At 37.6% G+C, this 15,670-nt stretch overlaps 1 protein-coding gene across 1 annotated transcript; it reads right to left on the reverse strand.

Moving 5' to 3' along the window:
* Positions 1 to 1,486: 1,486 nt before the first annotated feature.
* hapstr1b (HUWE1 associated protein modifying stress responses b) lies at positions 1,487 to 15,015 on the reverse strand. Its single transcript, XM_051702200.1, has 4 exons — positions 14,629 to 15,015; positions 13,539 to 13,619; positions 8,441 to 8,716; positions 1,487 to 2,638 (listed from the first exon to the last, which is right to left on the reverse strand). Exons 1-4 carry the CDS (start codon positions 14,822 to 14,824, stop codon positions 2,397 to 2,399), a joined length of 795 nt encoding a protein of 264 aa, XP_051558160.1. The 5' UTR covers positions 14,825 to 15,015; the 3' UTR covers positions 1,487 to 2,396.
* Positions 15,016 to 15,670: the final 655 nt, after the last annotated feature.

The following is a 15,670-nucleotide window of genomic DNA, read 5'->3' on the forward strand; positions in this document are numbered from 1 at the left end:
GGTGAATGAAAGTACCAATTTCCTTCTGAAACAGCAAATTCTGTACATTATTCCAAACTTTTGGCCGCCAGTGTAAGTTATAACTACCTACATAAACATCTGGACTTATAATAGTGTATAATGGAGCATATCCTTGGTTCTACAATCGTCTACAAACAACACAGACTGGCAGTGACAACTAGCTAACCAGCACACCCTCATCCACTTTTATTTATTTCTGGCAAGTTAGCCACTGTTGGCCAGGGGCCTTTGTAGATCAGTGATTAAATGGACCAATCAGACATCTGCATTTTTTTCACTTTTCTTTGTGCAAAGGGCAAAATGGTATATTTACCTATTTGAATAAAATGTCAGGTGTTAAAACTACATAGATTTATTGTCATTTCCAGGAATAAACTGTAATGTCTGTTGATGTTTCTGCTTGGGGACTTGCTATTGGCTGTTGTGTTTTTGCATAATTAATGAGGTAGGTCTGTGTAGGTTTTAGGGACTGTTTGGGGGTTTTATTAACTAACATTATTTTTTTTCAGTTACCCTGGGTGAGATTAGTGTTGTTTTGAGATAGGTGTGATTCTGTGTGAATTATTTTTTTTAAAAATTTCAGCGTTATCATTGTTGATTAACAGTGGTTTAAGACTCACTATGCTTGGTCCCCCAACTTTCTTCCCAGTAATATCCACGCTTTAATATTTTTAATGCTAGCACAAGAAGTACATATATTAATGCCAGCTGAAATTCAGTTGTGGTGTGGGACAGCAGTATATTATCAGTATAACATTAATGTCTGGCACTCTTACAGTGTAATGGGGTTGCAACTGTAATGTCACCAGAATACATTATAAGTTCACACTGAATCAATTGTGTATTACAAAAATTTAATACAAGAGTAGCTATTCAAAATGTACTAAAGTATACTTGAAATAGTTCCATTTTAGCATAACCAAGTATACTTAACATCTTTAGTTGCACCACAGCACTGCTTTCGACAAACTAAAGTGCATTAAGTACAAAATTAGCTGTTCCAATTTAGCAGACTTTAAGTATACCAATTTATAGACTGCCAGCAATATATTTTAGTATACTGAAGCACCCACAAATAAAGTGTGCTTAAGTATATTATTTTTTCACTAGGGCATATCGGTTTTAATGGCAAAAATGCTGGATTGTAAAGTATATATAGGGCTGTACAGCGCTTAATTTCTCCAGACTGCCACTCATGTCTATTCAACTCATTCAATGTTCAAACACACCTACAGAAGGCTTGATAAACAGCTAAACACATGGGTATGGTCCGTCATTTTGAAAGCATTATTATATCAACAGCTATTGTTGACAGCCAGTCACTTAAACAGCAACAGATTGTACTTTTGACACAATGTCAAGTATATTCAATATACTGGTATTTTAATCCCATTTCACTGAATAAAATAGTCACAATAGTGAATAACATGCAATGACTAAGATGATAAAGGTAGCAGAAAAAGAGGTAGTTAAAAGCTTGAATTCTTTAATGCAAGAATCATTATTGTACATTAACAATTCAATGGTCTATGCACAGCTTTTTTTTTATTTTATTTTTTTACAATATGTACCACAAGTCTATGTCAGCACCTACGGGTATTTACAATACATAATATTGGAGACAAAGGTGCTGGGGAAAAGTGAGGAAGAATTAAAAAGAGAGATAAATGCTCAGAAAATTATCAACGAAAAACAGAGTGATTGACGGATGTGCATGACAGCAGACATATGGCTATCACAGCACTTGTGCCTGCTACTAGAGCAGAATTAAGAGAAGGCAAAAAAAAAAATACAAAATAAAAATCATGAATAACATTATCAATAATATTAAAACTAAGAGTTGTTGCATTTGAAGCCACAGCATGGTAACAGAGAGCTGGGGCAGTGACAGGTGCTGGAGGAAGAGGCAGGTACCACACAAACACACACAAACACAAAACTCATCAGTCTCTTGCTCACATACACATCAAGTACTCCCATACAACGAGACACATACACCCCTACATACACACGCAATCAAACAAATGTAGCTCATTATGAACATGCACACACAAAATGTTTATCTTGTTCCTGCGTTCAAACAAGTCTCAATTCAGCCTTTAACACAATCTTACACACTCACACAGTCCATTCACACAGCAATATAGTGAATGAGGGTTGTGTGCTTGCAGACAGAATCCTATGGAAGGACACTTAGGCCTCTGCACTGAGCACCGCCTTCCACCGATGACATCACTGGGCTCTTTCAACCAATCAGAGAATGTGCTGGGCTGTGGTGAGCACTGTTATTGGCTGCTTTTATTTCCTGATGGGAGGATGACTGAAGAGTGGCATTTTTCTAATTTGTTTTGCTGTTGTTGCTTTATTTTTAGAGCTCAGATCATCCTATTGCGTTTGTGAGTGGGCGAGTCTGTTATGACATCATTGCACTGGGCGGAGCTTCGTTTCCGAGTTCCGTTGTCGAGGTGAAGCGCCATCTCCTCGGCAATGAAAGTGTTGAGGTCCACATCATGGAGACCGTTTCTGCGGCGGCCGGGGGTGGAGCTAGCGCTCAGGTGTGTAGGTGAACCTGGAGCTCCTGAGCGCATACTGATACTAGCCATGGCTCCACTTAGACCTTAAACAGGTAAGAAGGGACACACATAGAAAGACAGACAACATATAAATGGATGGAACAATTGCCATTTCCCCTAATTGACCATTTATTTCGTACACAAAATGTAGACAAAAAGGTCAACAGAGCACAACCGTCTGGTTCTGGAACTAAAAATCCCATTCATTTTCTCCATCGGCAAAATAATTTTTAATGATAACGTAACTTTAATGAAGCACCGATCAGGAAATTTGAGGCCGATACCGATTTTTTTTCTTAAAGTGCCCTTTGCCACACTTTTGCAAGTTATTTGCTGCAGTTCTGTTTATGCTCCACAGGTTCACATTATTTAACAACATTACTGTAGTTAACATGAACTAATGAACTTAATGTTAGTCACAACATATACCAATTCATTTATTAAATCAAAAGTTGTATTAATGTACATTAATGCACTGTGATCTAACATGAACGAACAATGAACAATTGTATTTTTACTAACATTATGATTAATAAATGCTGTAAAAAATACATTGTTTATTGTTCATGATACCTAATGCATTAACTAATGTTGAAGAAATGAAACCTTTTTATTGTTACCAAAATTACATTAAAAGTACATTTATGAATAGCTAACATTTATTTGTATTGAAAACAGTTATGAATAGTTCTGTTGTCAATATCAAAAGGTCACTGTGAAATACTGGTAACCAAAAACCATGAGAGCATCACACACAGCAGAGGTACTTTCAAAAATAAGAAAAATATACCCATTGCAAGCTCTAAAACTGCTCCAGTGAGAAATCATTAATATCTATGATTTGTTTACTGTCTTTGGCGTTTTGCTGTAACACATAACTTATTATTAAGCAAATGCATGAAGACGCGGTGTTATTGAAGGTTAAACATTTATTAGTGATATTGTGACCAACATTAATCTGATTTAAATTGGGATCCTCACAGAAAAGCGCTGAGCTGAGTGACTGATGAGATATTGAGAGCACCTGCAGAGCGTGCATGTTTGATTGACACCGTTATCGCTCATGTTAAAGAGAGTGAAGCTGAAGATGCTCAAGATCGCTCAGTCTCTATCGCTCAACACAACATCTGATTGTCACGACTCATGTTACATCACGTGTACTCGGATTTGTATCTGCATGTTTATTTGTTGTTTAATTCGTTTTTATACCTGTTAACAGCCTCTTTATCTTCCAGCTCACAATGTAGCGAGTCAGAAAAACTACCGTAATGACTCTAGAAAATGGGCAACTTAATATTCATACATGTGTAATTCTTACACATTTTTGAAAACAAAATGGCATATTCATGTGAATTACATCATGTCTTAAAGTTTAAATTCGTGAATGCTTAGAATTGCCAACAATTCACCCTCCAAGGCCACTCCGTCATGCTTCAAGGACTGAGCAAGTACTCATTCATTAGAGAAGCAGTGTATGTGTGATTCCATGCATGCTGCAAACAAATCGGCCCAGATTCTAGGCACGATCGGCCAATCACTGATCACGGATTTAAGACAAATATCTGCCGATTTCGATTGGTGCACCCCTAACAACTTTAAATACAGACTTACCATGAGCTCCGAGGTTGTTAATCGATGGTATATACTTCTGAAGAAGCCATCATTCCGAATTATTTAAACTATTTTCAATAGAAGCTAAGCAAAGGTCCACCAATCAGAGAGTCGCTGCAAAATGCTCTGTGGGAGCCACCCACTAGCATGGTGCATTGCCAAGGATGCAATCGAGTTGGTCTCTCTACACTCTTAAACAAATGTCAGAATATTTTGCATTAAAATTACATTATATAATTATAATCATCAAATTTAAAATCAACAGTTTTATATTTCTCCATTGTTTTTAATTGTCATTCGCAATGCTTCATGGCAGGGGCATATTAGTCATTTTAAATGTGTGTGTGGTGGGGGGGGGGGCATCTTGTGGAGTACTTGCTTCTGTTTCACACACGACAATAAAAGACTGAGCACAAGCTGGTCCTGAATAAATGTAATCAATTACAATAATGACAATTGTGCATGTGCACAATTTAATTTTTTCCTCTGCGCTCGTGCATTGTGGGATTTGAATGTATCCAAGTGGCTCGAGTGTTTTGGCTACATTAACCAAAATTCGTTCAGATCCATTTAACGATTCAGTGACCATTTCTGGTGATGCCAGATGCCAGAGTGTCTTGTGTGAAATTAGTTAGTCACTGAATCAAAGATCTAAAGAAAATTTGAATCCTTTCAAATTTGTATGTCTACAGACTAGGGCTGTCACGATTATGAAATTTGGCTGACGATTAATTGTCAAACAAATAATTGTGATTATGATTGTCTCGTTAAGGGCTTTTACGATTAATTGTCATATAAATTGTAATTTTTTTAAGGTGTGCTTTTTTCTACTTGTTTGCTTTATACACCTTAAGAAGTAATTTTTACATATTTACCTTCAAATATATAAATCAAATAATAAAACAGTGATAAACTTTGATCTCATTTTAAGGCTTCAAAAACTTATGACATGAAAAATAAAATTAAATTAAAATTAAAATGTCTCTTTTTGGTCAACTTTAGTTTTGGTCATTTTAAATTTACACTTGTTTTTTGAACTCATATTTTATAATAAAATATCTGTTTTAAATATATATTCTATTTACATTCTATTTTTATTATATTATGCAATAGTAAAATATTTCTTTCCTAATTTCAACTTCACACATTATTTTAATGCTCTGATTAAACCCACGAGCCCTTGTTTGTCATTAAGTAAAACCTTTGAGATTTCTTTTCATCATTTTATCACTCCACAGAAACCGAGTTAGTGTGTCGTCTCCTCTTTGCCACTGCGTGTCATTAACACAGCTTGTATGAACCAGGAACATTTGCCATTTCATGATTGTTTAAAGTGAAACCGGAGTGCTTTGTGTTCACTATCAAAGTTTATACTTGTTCGTTTATATTTCATGGGAGTTTGACGCAAGCCTCTGTTGACAGCGTGAGCATCAGAGCACTTCATGCACTCGGACGTGGAGTTCAACTGAATGACACACAAACGCGCCGTTCATGTCATTTATACAGTATGTTACCGGTAGCTTAAAATTCCCTTATTTGGGCATTAAAATGTGATTGGAATTTGAATGCTCAATCGCAGTTGTCTCAAATAACCAAAGTTAGATCAAATAACCACAATCAGACGGTTATTTAATCATTGCAACAGGCCTACTACAGACCTACAAAGAGACTTTAGTAGAGGTTAAGCATTATAAGAACCAAGAAAATATATAATTTCCCAACAGTTTGTGAGCTGCTGAGCATTACTTTTATCAAAAGACAACAATAAGTCATAATAATTATGAGTTTCAATAACGTCCATACGTTTTCATGTATAAAAATGCGTCTACATATCTATTCACTTCAGTAAAATGCATGTGTTCTAAGAACACAGCAGATCTATCTTTTTCCTACAAATTGTTGACTGCACACCAACATAGAGGTATAAAACAGGAGCTGATATTAAAAATAGCTTTACATCTTTAACACAGATCTAGTAATCTGCTTAAATTGGCAAAAACAACCGATCAAACTATTACCAAACATAATGTAAAAAGCATAACTTAATGAAGACTCATGGCTGGTATAAACTCCACTTACAATGTGTGCTTAAAGAACAATCCTTTTTTTTCTGCAGTGCATTTCACGTAATGTTGCCAATCAAGAACAATATGCCGATAAATAACTAATTTGTGTTCCTCATCTCTAGATTATTAATTTAGTTCAACATCAGTGCAGATAAACATGGATAAATGAGCATTGTTGAAAGCAACTTTGTAGAAATGAACAGAGCCGCGTTGATTCGATTTTCTGACTGACGGCCTATTATGTAAGGGTTGTTTCAGCTCATGAAACTCACCTGTGATTGGCTGGATGGTCACTCAATCAGCCCAAAACAACAAAACACAAAGAATACTGTATACAAATCCACCATTTGGACTCAGTATGGGTTTAGCTTGGAAAAGTGCGGGGGACAAAAATCACCCTTTTAAAGAGATTTTCAAATACTTTTTCACTACAAATCAAAGTTTGTAATGTTGTGATTCAACTTGGAGCTGATTGGTTTGGTACATGACTTAGAACTCTTTTATTAAGCACTTTTATCAAATCCCTATGGAAAAAAATCTTTCTGGAACCAAGATAGCTGAAACAATTAATCAAAATAATAATAATAATAATAATAATAATAAATAATCAATACTATGATTACAGCTTCCTCAATTAACTAATCGTGAAAAGAGTCAGTTACAGCATTCTATGTAGGTCTACCTCTGTTTTGTTTTTCAATTTTTAATTTAACATGTTTTGTGCTGGTTGTGCATTCTAATCAATCATCGATGTGTCCACTGTGTGCATGAATGCAATGGCAAATTCGAGGCATTTAAATGAATGCATATGATGTACTAGGGCTGGGCGATATGATATCATGGCAACGATATAAAGTGTCAATCGATAGAGATTTCGCTATATTGTGTATATCGCAATATGTAAATATCCACGTGTGCGGTGTGTAAGTATCTATTAGTGGGGAGGGCTTCACATGAGACAAAGAATTAAATAAACATGGACAGGGTTTTTATGGCATTCAAAAATATTCACCGGCTTCCCAAACAGATTCAATGAAATTTATCTCGCATTTGGCGCATCAAAAGCACATAATATGCTTCTCATCTGACACGCATCCGTGTTTCATGTGCGTACGGTCTCAAGTTTTTCTTCCTCAATTTAAGCACGCAAAGAATATTATGTAAGCCAAGAGATGCACTGTGGGGGCCTGGGTAGTTCAGTGAGTATTGACGCCGACTACCAACCCTGGAGTCGCGAGTTCGAATCCAGGGCTTGCTGAGTGACTTCAGCCAGGTCTCCTAAGCAACCAAATTGGCCCGGTTGCTAGGGAGGGTAGAGTCACATGGGATAACAACCTCGTTTAGTAGTTCTCGCTCTCAATGGGGCATGTGGCAAGTTGTGCATGGATCACGGAGAGTAGCATGAGCCTCCGCGATGTCATGCACAACAAGCCACGTGATAAGATGCGCGGACTGACTGTCTCAGAAGCGGAGGCAACTGAGACTTGTCCTCCGCCACCCGGATTGAGGCGAGTAACCACGCCACCATGAGGACCTACTAAGTAGTGGGAATTGGGCATTCCAAATTGGGAGAAAAGGGGATAATTTTTTTTAAATAAAACATTTTTTTTGCAAGAAGTGTTTACTGAATATTCATTTTCTGCAAGAAGTGTTTACATAATTTTGGATATTTCCTGCATGTGTTTATTTTCGTTGGGTATTTTTTCTTTGTTGCATTGCTTTAGGAAGATCTTGAGTTTCTTGAAGAAAGTTTATAATAATATTGGTCAACAACATATACTGTAATGTGGCAAAATGTCAAATTTAGCATTATGGTAAATTATTTAAAACTGTATGTTTTTTTACTTTGGACTATTGTCAAGTTCCAAATAAAGAAAAATTATATAAAAGAGTAAGTACTTAATTCAGTGACTAAATTATTGTAAAAAAATAAATAAATAAATAAAAACAGGCATTACAATATGGTTATTTAATACATTTACCAATTTGTATCGATTTTTCTAAAAAAAATTACTATATTGTGATATATTTAGTTACAGTTATATCCACCCTAAGATGTACAAACGTATAAAAAAAAAGTGAAAAAGTAATTCAATAGTAATTATTTTGTCATACACTACTAGACATTCAAAGAAATTCTCATACTGACTTGTCATCAAGCAAACTCACCATGCAGGGCAATGGCCTCCCTGAAAGGCTGCAGGTCTGTTTCTACAGATGAACTTGTCTCCGACGATGCGGGTCGGCTTGGCGACACCATTGCAAGTCTTGGTGGAGCCCTGGAGCTACGTGGCGGTGGGGCTTTACCACAGAGGAAGCTAATAAGATCCTCCCGTCGAATAGTCCGCCTCCTCTTCTTCACCCACGCCAGGACATCTTTATTTCGTCGCTGATGACCGATCTGAATACCCAGTTCATAACTCCGTTGATGGGCATCAACACTCTCTGGAAGATGAAAAACTTAATAATAGCATTTCTTTATATATCAGGAATCAGTATGCACATACTCTATTCCCAACATCAAAACCTTCCACTTGAAATTTAATTTATAATCAAAGAGCAACTATCTCAAAGCAAGACACTTCAGGACAATGATTAAGCTTTTAATAAATGCAATTATGTAAATGTTACATCAAACTGCAGAGCAATTGTAAGTATTTTTACTTTGTGGTGTCTTTAACAAAAGTTTCATATCAGCATTATCACCTCTTCTGAAACTGCAGCCACAGTAGATGCTGTTCTACTTAAAATTATTGCTATCAATTTCTACTCTATAATTGGCAACAAATAACTGCCTCAACCTAAACTGGCAGGCATAAAGATTTGTTTCTATTGACAAGGTTTCCATTTCTGGTCTTGAAGATACTGTCCATTTGACTGTCTCTTGACTGAAATAAAGTACACACTCACAATATTTGGAGATGGAGGGGGTCTGTAGAACAGTCAAGTGCATGAAAAGATTTGAGATAGAAGAATACAAGGCTGCGTTTCCCAAAAGCATTGCAAGCTTAAGTTGATCGTAGAGACCACTGGTGTCAATGGTTTCTATGGTCTACTTAGGCTTACGATGCTTTTGGGAAATGCAGCCCTGGTCATTGTATGGCCCAAGGCCATATATGAGGGCTTTCAGAAAAGACAATTCTGCAACTACCTAGACCCAAACATCTGCATATGTTGCTTAAACTTTTTGCCCAAATTATTGCTGGTTCTGAGACCAATAAAATAAAAAATAAAAAACTCTGAATGAAGGTACTGCACTGCCCATTTATGTGGAACCTAAGCAGCCAAACTAAGAACATAATATATTAATGTATAAAAGTTCAAGGCAAGTGCAAGTCAATGCTTGCTGTTACTATGATTAAGCAATTAATCAATATATATTGTAACTCATGTGGACACAATTAAACATAATACATCTCCATGAACCCAACAGGCTGACCACTATCAGGTACATCTAACACCACATCCTACAGAACATCATACTTGCCTGTAAAAAGCTAGAAGTCAATATGTAGCTATGTAGCACCTCCCAATCCCTAACAGCTCATAATAATGTGATTCAAATCATCCACATGACACATCTAACATCTGACCTGCCATATCATCCTTCATTATCCCATCCAAACAGTTTTTTGTCAGTTTGTGTCAGCTTGTAACATGTTCCAGTTTTGTCATCAAGGGGGTCCTGTAGGTCTTCAGTCAGTAAGTTTGCAGGTCTTTACATGGAACAGCTCTCATTAGCTAGTCCTGCTTCTCATCGAAAGTCTCAGTTAGCAGTAGGGATACTGCGCTCATGTACTTGTATGTGTGGATTCGGTGTTGTGCTGAAGCCGGCTGCTCTTACGAGCTTCTTGGCTTACACTCACAAGCTCTATTTGTAGCAGATTACCGTGAGCAGAGCGCTAATTCACTTCATACAGACCACATATTTATTTAATTAAATTGCAGCTGTTTGCAGTTTAATAATCACTTTGATCCATGTAGCGATTGGCTTTTCCGGAGGTGAAAACTTCTGTAGGGTGTGTCTACAGCATTTACACACTGTTGTCATGCGTAACTGACCTATTAGAAAATTTATACTGTGCTAATTATGCAAGAAATATTAAACATGAGCACATACTGTAACTGTGATTAATAGAAGAAATTGATTGGAATGCCTGGCTAAATAGAACATAACTGGTGACATTACCAAGCCTGTAATCTTATATTATTCTTGAATTAAAAATATGGACAATCCCTTCACATTATCGAATTTTATGTTCTGAAATGCTGTGCTCAACACAATTTCCCTCACTCTGCTCAAATCATAATCAAAAGCTGCTCGTTTCTATTTTGCATGGGTAAATAAACACTCGACAGCATAAAGAGCTCGAGAAAAACATGCATAAATCCAAACACAACAGCCTACAATATCTGAAGTTGAAATTTTTTCTGCCATCTTCTCTTGACCAACATCCAGTTCATCCACTCAGAGAACTTAAAGTGATATTTAAAGGGCTCGAGTGCTGGAAAGTGCAGATTTACGGACTTTTTTGTTAACATGTCAGTTCACACTGGATTAATATTACCTGGGGTTATTTTTACAGGCCGTTTAATAGTAGGTAAAACACACTGTAATTTTTACTGCAATAGCCTACACAATAACGCAAGGCAGCTTGATTTCAAACTTTGAACTTTATTTTTATTTATTTTAACTAAAAATTCTAATGAAACTGAAAAAAAAAAAAATGAAGTGCAATTAAAATGTGTTGTTCAACTTTTTGAAAGATGGCTTTTCAACAGTTATGAAGGGCAACAGCTCTTTGGCAAAGAACCTACTTCATCTGTGAATTCTCTACCAGTCGGGTATTTAGTTGTCTGGGCAAATATATCACTTATTGTGGGTTGTTGCAAGTTTAATGTTGGTGTTTTATTACTTTTCATCCCAGGACACAGTTTAGCTGCTTCTGAAGGGTAATGACTTTGAATATGTGTGAATACATTTGTTTTGTTCCCTCTTAGGGCTGGGCGATATGCAGGAAATATTTGCACATTATTATTGTTATTTTTTAAACGTATCACAATATCCAATTACATCGTCAACCCCCCAGCTGAGGGATCGGTGAATATTCTTGCTTTAATGATTTTGCGTTGAAAATTAAATTCATTTATTTTAAAAATGAAAAACTTAAACCAAAGACATTTCTAAATTCAAATTGCACTTCAAATGAAACAAAAAATCAATTAAAATAACGAAGTGGTCAAAAAAAAAAAAAAACCACCACCTTTCCATTTAATGTCAGGCAACTATCTGTCTATGACAACAGGTGGAAAATTACTAATACAAATCAAGATCTAAAAACAATTATAAATGTAAACAATTATAATTATGATAATAATCACTGAAATATAAATCATGGTTCAAGGTGAACAAGTTTTTTTTATTATTTTATGATTTAATCACAAATGTATAGGCTATAAATAAAGTGACCCTGCAGAGTTGCGCTCACAACGAACTGCTCTGTGGAAAAAAGTTAAATGAACTTGAAGCAACTCCTGAGCTGAGATGGTCTGAGGTCATTTGCACCATTCTCATAGATGACACTCCTTGCAAAAGAAATTCAGACGACTGAAAGAGAGTGAGAAGCCTTTACATACGCGTGTTCCACGAGACCGCACGCCTCCGAACAAACAGCGCATCAGACATGCGCATAGACGGCTTTTCTGTCATCTGTTCTTAAAAATATTATAAAGTGTGTTTCTTCAAGGAGTGTCTGTGTGTCTAACAGCATTTCTTGTGTCATTCCGAATCCGAGATGTCTTACAGTTACCCACCATGCACGTATATTCGCTACCTGCAATTAAATGTCTTCTGTCAGTGCACATACTTTGCTGCCTGTGTAATTTGATATGTTGGTAAAGAACATCTGGCTTTCAATGTGTTATTTAGGTTCATTTTAGGGATGGGCATTTTGGTCATTTTGTCTACTTGAGTACTCTGACTAATTACTCGAGTACTCAGGGACAATGACATGTACATAATTGTACATATAATAACATGTCTGACAAACGTCTTTGGCTGCTGCATTGCGTCTTGTTGTTCCAGTGTATCGTCTATTCATTATTATAGGCTGTTATAAAATAATCTGTTACAAAATGTACAAAAGATTGCATAATTAAAATATAATGCATCATATTTTGTCATTATGTGAAGATTCACTGCCCAACTCAGTGAAAGAATGTGCACAACGTGCCTGTCTGTTCTTCCTTCAGGTTAATGTAGTAGTCTTAGTAAGTGCGCACCAGTTTTTTTTTTGTGACTGTCTGAACTGTCTGTTTTCAAATCACGGTTGGCTTAACAGGAGACGCCATAACCATTGCGTTCAGTTCAGTTTTGAAGATGCTGCATTCTGTTCCATTTAGCTGCGCTCTGTCTAGCTGTTTGAAACACTCGCATCACGTCGAGTCCACTGCCCCAAGTTTTTGCTCCTGTGGGGAAAGCTGCAATGCTCCGTATTGTTGTTGCTGTGATGATTCATGAAGCGTTCCATTCAACTCGGAGAGTCGGAATTTCCACCTTTCAGTTAGCAAAAATGCAACGGAATGACATTTTGTCAGACTTCTAACTTGGAAACTCGTGCGGAAATCATCAACTCCCATTTCGTTGAGATGCAGGTGTGTGTTACATAATGCAAATATGTTGGCACCCAGGGCAAGGTTTACAACAGTGACAAACATTCACTTATGAACTAATATCCATTAATGAGTCAAAGTTCTTACATTAAATGATAATAAAATGTGTTTAGCAAACGTTTTGCCGAGACAGGTGTTCAGCATCGGACATCAGATTGGTTGCTACGAGACGTCTGACAATCAATGTACCCCTAAAAAAAAATCACAATGTAATCAATCTCAATTAAAAATAAGCTCCCTCTTTGACACGTTTGTGTTTAGTTGTCAGTAACTGTCACTGATTTTCGAATTAAGTGAGAAGTCACATCATGCATGATCACCATCGATTATCGTTTTCAATATCTATCATTGCTGCACATCCAAGTACCCGAGTAGGAGCACTCGTGCCCATCCCTAGTTCATTTATCATGGGTCGCAAACTCTTTTTTTTGTTTCATAATGTTTCTCTCCTTTACCCAATATACAAATATTACGTATAATGGTGCCACAATACGAATGCTGTAAAATAAGAACAACAGGCTCAAACCTTCCAAGAAATACCTGTTCAAAAATCACTTGTGATGCAACATGGTTCATTAGAAGTTGCTCAACTCACCTTTGTACAGGTTAGTGACGGCAGTTGCAGCATTTTGAAAGGGAACCCACAAGGAAAGCCCCTGTTGTTGACATACTCTGTCTGAGGGATTGAACAGAAAGGACAGGAAATGTTTACGTTACACGGGGAGATACTTCACTTCCCGTGTAGGAAACACACACACACACTTACCTTCTGTTTTAAACAAAGCTAATAAAACATACAGACAACCAAGCTACCATCCGCTTGCTGGCTACAAAGCAGCTCACTGAGTTTTCAGATACAGCCATTAATTAGACGACGTCTAAATTTGATATAGCTAGAGGACTATACGCCATTTTGTTGACTAGCTTTAGTTTATCTGATTGTCCAGTGTACCGCAAACCCAAACTTTGTCTAAAAACACAGGGATACTCTCCATTTAAACCAGCTTTAAGGTTACACTACGTTATAACAAAAATCGTCTCAAACGCAACACACAAGCCCAGCTCTGACAATAACTCACAATCTTTGAACTTAGCCTACTAACCATACCTTCGCCATTTTGTTTCGCATATTATTATGGTTGTTAAAGAAAGCCAATATGTTGTAATATGTTTATCGAGTGTTTTGTATCTGTAGTTCTCTTTTTTGAACGCGTATAACATTCGAGTTATTAACTGAGGAGCTTTTGCTCACAAATTGAGTTATTTTCCTGAGACGAACTCCTCCCTGCACTTCGCCATTTTGTGTTGCTGATAGACAAGCAGCTGGGGGAAGCTTTAAATATCAACAAAACCTTTACACTGTTGTAACCAGTCTGGTTAATGACTATAGGCTAGGGAAGGGTCATACTTGTGGGTTTCATCCACACAGAAACCGATTTATGTCAGTTTATGTCGCTCGCCTGCCAATTAGCATCCATGCTAATCCTGTAAACGCCACCGACCTTTCGAAATAAACATTAAATATGCATCATATTTATAAAATAACTCCTCGTCGTCTTAATTTGATTATATCAGACTTAGTTCGGTGACTATCCGCTGAACTTATGGCTTAGTGCCCTTTGTTTGCCAGTGTTACAGTTAGCTGGCTAGCTCTCGATGGTGACTCTCCGGTGTGAATTTCAGACCTTTATACAATTGAGCGACGGCTGTGGCGGAGTTCTGAAAGAGATGCCAGAGTTTTTGTTGACTCTGCTCGGTCTCCTCCTCGCTCGGTTCCTCCTGCTCGGCCTCAGTTAGGCACTGCCGCTCCCATTTGGAGAACCAGTGCTCGGGTCCGTGTTCCTGGATCTCCGCTTCCCCCTCCTCCTTCTTCTCCTCCATGGCCACAAAATAAACACTTAAACCGCCGCTATAATGCTCTGATGTTCGCTTAAAAAGTGCTCCGTGACGATTAAACCGGACCGTAGTCGTTTGTCGACGGCGGCCTCATCGACAGCTGTTAGTTTACGTCTGCATAGCGAACAGCGAGTGCACTTCTCCGCGACCTGCAACGCCACACAGTCGATGAAAACAATTTAACTTGCCGACCACCAAACCCCGCCTACTTGAAGTATGCTCGACCCTCATTGGCTAAAAGCGCAAAGGGGCGTGGTTTGGCGACAGCAGCTCAACTGTTTATTAGATACGTCAACTGTATGTCATCTGTCACGGAGCGACAATAAATGCAGACACCGCCCATGTTTATGTGGAGTGCCACGCCAAATACTTGAGCCTCAAGTACACACTACTGAGGAGCAGGAACGCAGATTGCGCAAGCGCGTATTGAGCCGCTTTCCATGCACTTAGGGTTCTTTACGATGTGTTTACCTGTTACTTTTGTTCATAAAAGTTGGCGTCTCTTAAACGAAGATAAATTGTTTCGTTTAGACAGCCTGTTGTGATTACTTTCATTGGCCTACAGAGGACGACAAAATCTTGTGCAAACCCATAAATAGGACAAGAATGCGTTTTCAAAGCTACTGTAATGTGTCAGCAGGAGCGAACTGGCCGTCTGGAGCACCGGGCGTTTTCCCGGTGGGCTGCTGGTTAATTTGGGCCCATCCTAAAGGCGATATAGGCGTCCTCCCTGGTCTCCAACATGCCCTCACGGACCCCATTACAGAGTGAATATTCAAAATACTCTGTATTAACATAGGGCTGGGTATCGATTCCAAAAATAATTGAGAA

Source organism: Myxocyprinus asiaticus, chromosome 7 (genome assembly GCF_019703515.2).
Source record: "Myxocyprinus asiaticus isolate MX2 ecotype Aquarium Trade chromosome 7, UBuf_Myxa_2, whole genome shotgun sequence".
Lineage (NCBI taxonomy): Eukaryota > Metazoa > Chordata > Actinopteri > Cypriniformes > Catostomidae > Myxocyprinus > Myxocyprinus asiaticus.

Bases quoted from the DNA above. Each gene is read 5' to 3' on its own strand.
- hapstr1b (XM_051702200.1), bottom strand. From the start codon at position 14,824: ATGGAGGAGAAGAAGGAGGAGGGGGAAGCGGAGATCCAGGAACACGGA. The intron at 13,620-14,628 runs GTCTGAAATTCA...TCAATCCCTCAG, and splicing joins CGTCGCTCAATTGTATAAAG to ACAGAGTATGTCAACAACAG. The intron at 8,717-13,538 runs GTGAGTTGAGCA...TTCATCTTCCAG, and splicing joins CGTCACTAACCTGTACAAAG to AGAGTGTTGATGCCCATCAA.